Raw genomic sequence first — 8,240 nt, 5'->3', positions numbered from 1 at the left:
TTTCAATATTAATAACACATGTATAAATTTTACATCTACATCTGTACAGACAAAGACCTATTATATACAAAGATTGGCAGCTTTTCTAAATCTCACCAAATCACGCGGGAGATGGGCCAAATCTCACAAAGTCACGTTTGCAAATATCTCGTGTTCTATTAAAGAAAGAAAAAAATGAAAACTATCATGCAATAGATCAGGTTGTTTGTAATGTAACAAATCGAAGTAATGAAATGTTATAAAATGTGTTATACTAGGGGAAATCACTTCCCTTTTTTGTCTTCTCTGGATTTTCTTACTGTAAAAGTTGGGTGAAATTATACCAGTCAAATGTATTTAGTTTAATGTGACAACACACAACTGTCGTAGGAATAACCACCTGTGGACTTTTCACAGTTCATACGGGAGAGCCATAGGAATAGACACCTGCGGGTTTTTCACTATTCTTACGGGGGACCGTAAGAATAGCCACTTCCATTCTATAAACTTGCTAATTCCAGCTGATTCAAGAACAAGGCATGGACATGGCAACATATACAGCATCAGACACATTGGCACATCCAAAGATTCTTACAAATATTCAATTTTTCCTAGAAATTTAGATTAGTGGAACATGTTGCCCGCTGGCACACACTGCAGCCACAGTAAACTCCTTCAAAGCTTTTGTCACTGTGCCTGTACTAATCTCCGCCCTCAAATCTTTAAACAGCTACCAGTGTCTGAAGTTTTAACAATGTAAAATCTGGAAAGTGTTTTGTTTTGCACTTGTGCAAATTTGTAAAAGCACCATAAAATTTTATTTAGCGCCTACACAATCATAATCTTCAGTTAATCAGGAGTGTAACAACTAGAAGTTCAGATTCTGCCTAATTAACACACTCACAAGGAATGTCTTCTATTTTTTTTCATCACGCAGCTAGGAATTTTCGTTATTCATCTTTGCTATATTTGGCAATCATTTATTCCCCATGTCGTCGAAAACCTATCACTGGGATATTTCATCACTATCTGACTATCGCGAAATCTTATTACAATAATGTACATACGGAATATTTTCCAAAAGAAAAGTACAAGTCGTTAACAAATATTTCTATATACAAATTTATGCTACGGTCATGATATAATTTACACTTAATTAATTGAAACAGAATGCAAAATCGTAATAAACTCTTACAATTTGGGACAACTCGTTCCTTTTTATAATTGTTTGTTTACAAATTTGGATATTTGAAGAACAATATTCTACTATTTGCGTCACTGCGTCTATCAAACTCTAATGATAAAATAGTGTAGTGTAAGTTATATTAGAATATTTTATCATTAGATTTTGATTTATATTTAATTCTTTTATTCGACTAACTTTTTCTACATAAATAACCCATTTTTGTAATAACCAAGAATAACAATTTACCATTTGTAGCTTCTGGAAAACACTGCACAAGGAGGAGGAGGTCAAGGAGGAGAAGTTTTTATACTCGTAGCAAGTACGCTAGTGAAGAGCCAGAAGAACTGATACCAGATGGGGACTGTGAGCTCGTTTGGAGCAGAATCAGAGTAAATGGTGCTCAAGACCTTCTACAAGCCTCCATCTAGGACAGAAAGATAAAAGATAAGTTTTACAGAACCTGAATACCTTGAACAGCTTCAGTCAATCCTCTCCAGAATACCAAGCGGCGCGCACTTGTGGTTAGGTGGAGACTTCAATCTTGGGAGAGAGAATATCCACATACCTAGGCTACACACAAGAAGCAATGTCAACAGCTCATTGATATATGCCAACATACGTTCTTATACCACACAGCTGACTCACCCACCCGATTCACAGAATATACCAGTAACCTGCTCGACCTTTTCCTCACAAACAACAAAACAAGACCCTCATCAACAAGTGTGAAGTCTTACCGGGAATAGCTGACCATGACGCCGTATTCGTCGAGTCTAGCCTCCGACCAATGAGAATGAAGAAACCAGCCAGGAAGGTCTATATCTATAGGAAGGCAGACTATAGCAAGATGTGAGATGAACTCTCTTCATACTTCGATGCATTTTCCGACATCACACGAGACATGAATGCCAACGATTCGTAGGTAACTTTCGAGCAGAAGCTGAAAACCTTATAAACACGTATATTCCATCTAAGACGATCTCGGGCAACAAAGAGAAGAAACCATGGATTGACAAAACTATCAAAGCACAACCGCAGGCACAGGAACAAACTATACACCTAGCACAAGAAATCCGCCACTGCCAAAGACCGACAGCGATACGTACAAGCACGTAGCTCATAACAGAAACTGGAGCGTCGAGCATACTGGAAGTTTGTCGAAAACCTCATAGAGGTTGGTGACCCAGATGTAGACCACCAGCCAAGTAAACAAAAGAGGTTCTGGAACTACATCAAGTCCCTAAGGAAAGACAGCTGCGGTGTGGCAGCATTGAAAGATAAGGGAAAGTTGCACAGCGATACAGTAGACAAGGCCAACATCCTCAACCGACAATATCAGTCGGTCTTCACTCAGGAAAGTACTACATCAGTACCAACACCAGGCGGCGACCCCCTCCCCCACTATGCCAGACATCAACATCTCTACAGAAGGCATCCTCAAACTACTCAGGAAGCTCAACCCGCATAAAGCAACAGGACCTGATATGATGCCTGCAAGAGTCCTCAAGGAACTAGCCGATGAGTGTGCCCCATACCTCTGTAGCATATACAGGAAGTGTCTGTCTAGCGGTGGGATACCTGATGTCTGGACCAAAGCCAACGTTTCGGCCATTTTCAAGAGCGCTTCAAGGCCAGCAACTACATGCCGTTGTCCCTTATATACATATGTTGCAAGATGCTCGGGCACATTGTAGTCAGCAACATCATGCAGCACTTCGACAAGCACCAAATCCTGACTGACTGTCAGCACGGTTTCAGGAGGAAGCGAAGCTGCAAGACACAGCTACTGACTTTGGTGAATGAGCTCATCAAATCTCTAGAAAACAGCACGACCTTGCAGTTTTAGATTTCTCCAGAGCTTTCGACCGGGTACCACACAGGCGTCTCCTAGCCAAACTCAACCACTATGGGATCAGAGGGAAGACACTGACATGGATCCAGGCCTTCTTAACAGGCAGGGCACAGCGTGTGATCGTTGATGGGGTATCCTCCGAGCCGGCACCCGTTACTAGCGGCGTACCTCAGGGAAGTGTTCTCGGCCCCATTCTCTTTCTTGCTTTCATCAACGACTTACCCCTACATGTGTTATCCAAGTCACGACTCTTCGCCGATGACTGTGTGGTATACCGCGAGATTAACACTGAAGCCGATTGCAAAACACTACAGCAAGACCTACATAACCTTGCAGACTGGGAGAAACAATGGGGCATGTCATTCCACCCCGAAAAATGCAGTGCCCTACGAGTACACCGGAAGAGGTCCCCAGTCATGTTTGACTACACTCTCAAGGGCCATACACTCAACCCCGAGACATGCACCAAGTACCTGGGAGTACACCTGACACAGAACCTCTCCTGAAAGACCCACTTTGACAAGATCACCAAGAAGAGGAACAGTACCTTGGGTTTTCTCCATCGGAACCTCAGGATTAGCAATGAGGAAGCCAAGACCACAGCTTACATCTCACTTGTGCGTCCAAACCTAGAGTACTGATCCACCGTGCGGAACACCTACACTAAGGACCAGACTAAAAAGTTGGAGATGGTGCAGAGGAGGGCAGCATGCTATGTCACTAATAGGCACCACAACACCAGTAGCTTCGCCACCATGCTGGACCACTTACAATTGGATACGCTGGAGTCCAGAAGAACTAAACCCCAGCTTACCTTGATAAACAGGATTGTCAACAACCTGGTAGACACCCCAGCCCAACAGCATCTTACTCCAGCTTCAAGCCGCACCAGATCTACAAACAGCAGAAAGTAGAGGCAGCCATCATCATCTACATCATACTATAGGAACTCCTTCTTTCCCCGGACCATCACCATATGGAACAGCCTGCCGTCGGCGACCGCTGACGCCCCTGACTTGGTATCCTTCAAGCAGGGGCTATCATCACTAAAGTTCTAAGTAGGACCTTCCCAGCTACAAGTACCTCCTGATGATTCCTGGGGCTGTGCCGGCCGCGGCCACCGTAACAGGAGAGGCTTGGGTTAAAGGCGCGAAAACGTAGCTGGGTAACACTTTTTTCTTCTTCTCTCTTTTACCTATCCCACTTTTCTAACTATCTATCCTTTCCATCTTTTCTCTTGACCAACCACCCGTCGCGTGATAGTCAAGTGTGACTGAGTCAACGTATGATGTAGATACAGTAACTCCCTCGATCAGTGGCAAAACTTTACAATTAAATCTCCTAATATAACGACTCTTCGGACAACTACTACAAAGCATAATATAAATATGTATAATTATACAAATGATTTATCATAATTCATTAAATAACGCAATAAAAAATGTGAAGAACAATTGAGCATTTGTAAGATTCACAACTTTTTTTACATGTACGTTGGTCTTATGTATGTTTGTGTAAAATTGTACAAAAGAAACAACCCAAAAGTCTATAAACATGTATATTCTAGTAATAGTAATCTAAAATGTTGTTTATTACAACTATCAACAAGCTTTAGGACAAAAAATTGCTGCCTACTCGCAAATGAAACTTTCTTTGACAATCTCTGTAGACTTCTAATCATCTTATGCCGACCTCCTCTCTGTGCAGAAGGTTAAAACATCCAACAGACCACAGAAAATTTCCTCTATTATTCCTCATAAGATGAATAGAAGAAATAGATTGTAAGATATTGTATATAGCAGCAAACTTTTATCTAGACTATTGTAAAAAATTAGTTGTAAATATTTAAACATTTAAAGTACCCTATTTATCCAAACCGTCTTGTGCAGAAATCTCTGTGTAGTAGGTTAAAACATCCAACTGATCACAGGAACATTTCCTCTGTTTAAACGGAAATTCCTATAACATTATTTTGAACATCATCATCATCATCATCTTTGATAATGGCAAGCAGTCCTGTTGGACTATAATGGCCATGCGTGGGGGTTAGTAAAGTGAAAGATTATCAAGCCTCCCAAGCTACTCAATCCACCCAGGAGGACATTGACAATGTGATAAAAAATAGTGCAAAAACCTACTCAAGCCCTTAAAGCCTATACATTGCATAATCTACTATGTACATGGTGAAGAAACAAGAGAGTTAGTACTGTTAAAAGATAAAAGCATATATGTACTGTCTAGGGGATGTGTGGTAACACAGTCAGTCCCGACTTAAACACAGCGTTTGAGTCAGCACTGACTAAGTGCACCGGCAGTGAGTTCCATTCAACTATTGTCCTAGGGAAAAATGAGTACTTTATGTAGTCAACTGATGAGTGTGGTATATGATATGCTAGTTGATGGTGATGTCTGGATGTTCTTAATAGTGGATCCATATATTGTAAAGGTATTATGTCAACAAGCCCATAATGTATTTTATGGAAGAGGCTAAGACGGATGTTCTGTCTTCTGCGCTCTAAGGACTCCCATTGTAATTGCTGTAGTAATTGTGTTACAGTACCCGGCGACTTTGAATAGTTGTTGGTAACAAACCTAGCGGCCCTCTTTTGTACATTTTCTAATTTCTGCTTGTCATTTAATTGATAAGGGTCCCAAACAGAAGCACAGTATTCCAAGGAAGGTCTGACTATTGATTTGTAGGCTGCTGCTTTAGTTTCAGGTTTGGCAGAATGTAGATTTCGTTTTAAGAACCCAAGATTTTGACTGGCCTTATTTGTTATTTTGCTAATGTGTGGAGACCAAGAGAGATTAGATGAAAGTTCCACACCGAGATAGGTAGCTTGTTTGACCTCAGACAAGGGTTGGCTGTGTAGAAAGTAGTCAGTCATGACTGGTTTAGATCTAGGTGGGGTAATGTGCATGATGTGGCATTTGTCTACGTTGAAGGCCATCCTCCACTTCCTCTCCCACCCTGCCAGTCTGTCCAGATCTGCTTGAAGGGTATGTGAGTCCACAGCTGAGCGTATTACTCTATAGATGATACAGTCATCAGCAAACAGTCTCACATCCGAACGAACACTGGCAGGGAGGTCGTTTATGTAGAGAAGAAATAGAAGAGGCCCTAAAACGGAACCCTGGGGGACACCAGAATCAACTGTGTCTACAGACGACATAGCACCATCAACAACTACTTTCTGCGTTCTATTACTGAGAAAGGCTTTTATCCAGTGATGAGCATTGCCTCTGATACCATAAAATTTAAGCTTGTGGAGGAGTCTTCTATGGTCTACTACATCAAAAGCTTTACTAAAATCCATTATAGCGACATCAACCTGGCCTTCCTTTACAGACTTGACAAGATCATGAACAAAGCCCACAAGTTGGGTCTCACATGATCTACGTGCTCGAAAGCCATGCTGATTGTCAACTATAATATCATTTGCATCCAGATGATCAAGGGTGTTACTAACTACAATGTGTTCAAGTATTTTGCATGCAATGCATGTCAGTGACACTGGCCTATAGTTGCTAGGTTTAAACTTCTCCCCCTTTTTAAAGACAGGGGTGACATTTGCCTGATTCCAATCAGATGGTACGAGTCCGGACTGTAATGACTTATTGAAAATGAGAGTGAAAATTGGTGCTATTTCATCAGCACACTCTTTAAGAATTCTAGGTTTTATGGCATCTGGGCCAGCTGCTTTATGGGGATTTAGTCCTTTAAGTAGTTTAGAGACGCCATTTTCAGAAACTGAAATATTTTTCATGTCAGGGTAAGGACTGTTTCCAAGGTCTGGGAGTACAAAATCATCTGGTTTGGTAAAAACAGAGGAAAACTGATGGTTTAATATATTTGCCTTATCACGAGAACTGGACTTCAGTATGCCATCTTCTCTAAGGGGTGCAACACCACAGGAGTCTTTCTTAAGGCTTTTAATGAAACTCCAAAATTTTTGGTAGTTCCATGTTTTTGTTCAGTAGGATCACATACAATGTTGTTAATGTAATTCCAGTAGGCTTTTCTTGTTTTCTTTTGTATAAGTGCTTTCACTTTCTTAAGTTTATCAAGGTACTTTCCTTTTGACTTTTTGAACTTGGCATACAGTCTATCCCTTTTTTTAAGCAACTTTTTTATTTCAGTGTTTATCCAAGCCAAGTGGTGTTTCCCATTTACATTTTTAGATGGTACATAATTATCTGTCAAACTCTCTAGTTTAGACGTGAAGTTATCCCAAAACTCCTGAACATTTAGTTTATCGGACATTTTATTTAATTCTATTCCAAAATTTACTAACTCTGATTTAAAACCAGCCCAATCAGCTTTATCAAATAAAAGTATCTTTCTTTTTTCTTTGTAATTTATTCGGGGGGTAGCTGTTATATCAATGAAAGGGATACAGTGGTCACTAAAGCCAGGAATGACTTTGATATTATCAACTAAGGTTGGATTATTTATAAATAAAAGGTCTAAGGTATTTTGAGTAGTGTCTGTAGTTCTAGTTGGCTCATGAATCAATTGCTGAAAACCAAAGGAGTCTGCTAAGTCAAGGAGTTTGTTACTTTCATCTGCATGGGTAGCACCAGTATCAACTGTAAGAGATTGCCAATTAACATTTCCAAGATTAAAATCTCCCCCAACTATGATGGTGTTGTCACTACTGTCAATAAGTAAGGTGGTACGATTTATTTCATCTATGCAACTAAGGTCCCTGTCTGGTCTGTAGGCACTACAAACATAAAGATCTTGTTTACTTTTTTGTTTGATCTGAGCCCAGATGATCTCCGAGTCTGACTGAAGTTCCGGTAGAGAATTACTTGTAAGCTTATTTGAAACAAGAATGAAAACCCCACCTCCCGTACGACGTTTACGATCTTTTCTGTAGACTTTATAATCGGGTGGAAAGACTTCAGAATTTTTTATGTGTGGCTTCAGCCATGATTCGGTACCAAGCACAATATCAGGCTTAACAGTTGTTAACATTGCAAGAAAACCCAATTTTTACTTTTTACAGACTGGCAGTTTGCAGTAATGATTTTGAGATGTTGGATATTTTGTTTCCTTCGAATTTGTTTAGGAGCTCTGTTTGTCTGAATGTTTGTTACTGGGTGTGATGATTTTCCAGTTGGAGTACTACTATGAAGGGGATGTTGTATTGTGGCTGTTGGTGATTTTAAACATGACAGATCTGAGCTGACATCTGAGATGGAATTATTTGAGTCGGC

The 8,240-nt window shown here is 40.4% G+C and overlaps 1 protein-coding gene across 1 annotated transcript; it reads right to left on the bottom strand.

Moving 5' to 3' along the window:
- Window positions 1-6,894: 6,894 nt before the first annotated feature.
- LOC128549328 (uncharacterized) lies at window positions 6,895-7,998 on the bottom strand. The gene has a single exon (XM_053525923.1). It carries the CDS (start codon window positions 7,996-7,998, stop codon window positions 6,895-6,897), a length of 1,104 nt encoding a protein of 367 aa, XP_053381898.1.
- Window positions 7,999-8,240: the final 242 nt, after the last annotated feature.

This window comes from Mercenaria mercenaria, chromosome 16 (genome assembly GCF_021730395.1).
Source record: "Mercenaria mercenaria strain notata chromosome 16, MADL_Memer_1, whole genome shotgun sequence".
Lineage (NCBI taxonomy): Eukaryota > Metazoa > Mollusca > Bivalvia > Venerida > Veneridae > Mercenaria > Mercenaria mercenaria.
The sequence above is the reverse complement of the archived record's forward strand: the minus strand, read 5'-3'. Positions and strand labels throughout refer to the sequence as shown.

Bases quoted from the DNA above. Each gene is read 5' to 3' on its own strand.
- LOC128549328 (XM_053525923.1), bottom strand. From the start codon at position 7,998: ATGTTAACAACTGTTAAGCCTGATATTGTGCTTGGTACCGAATCATGG.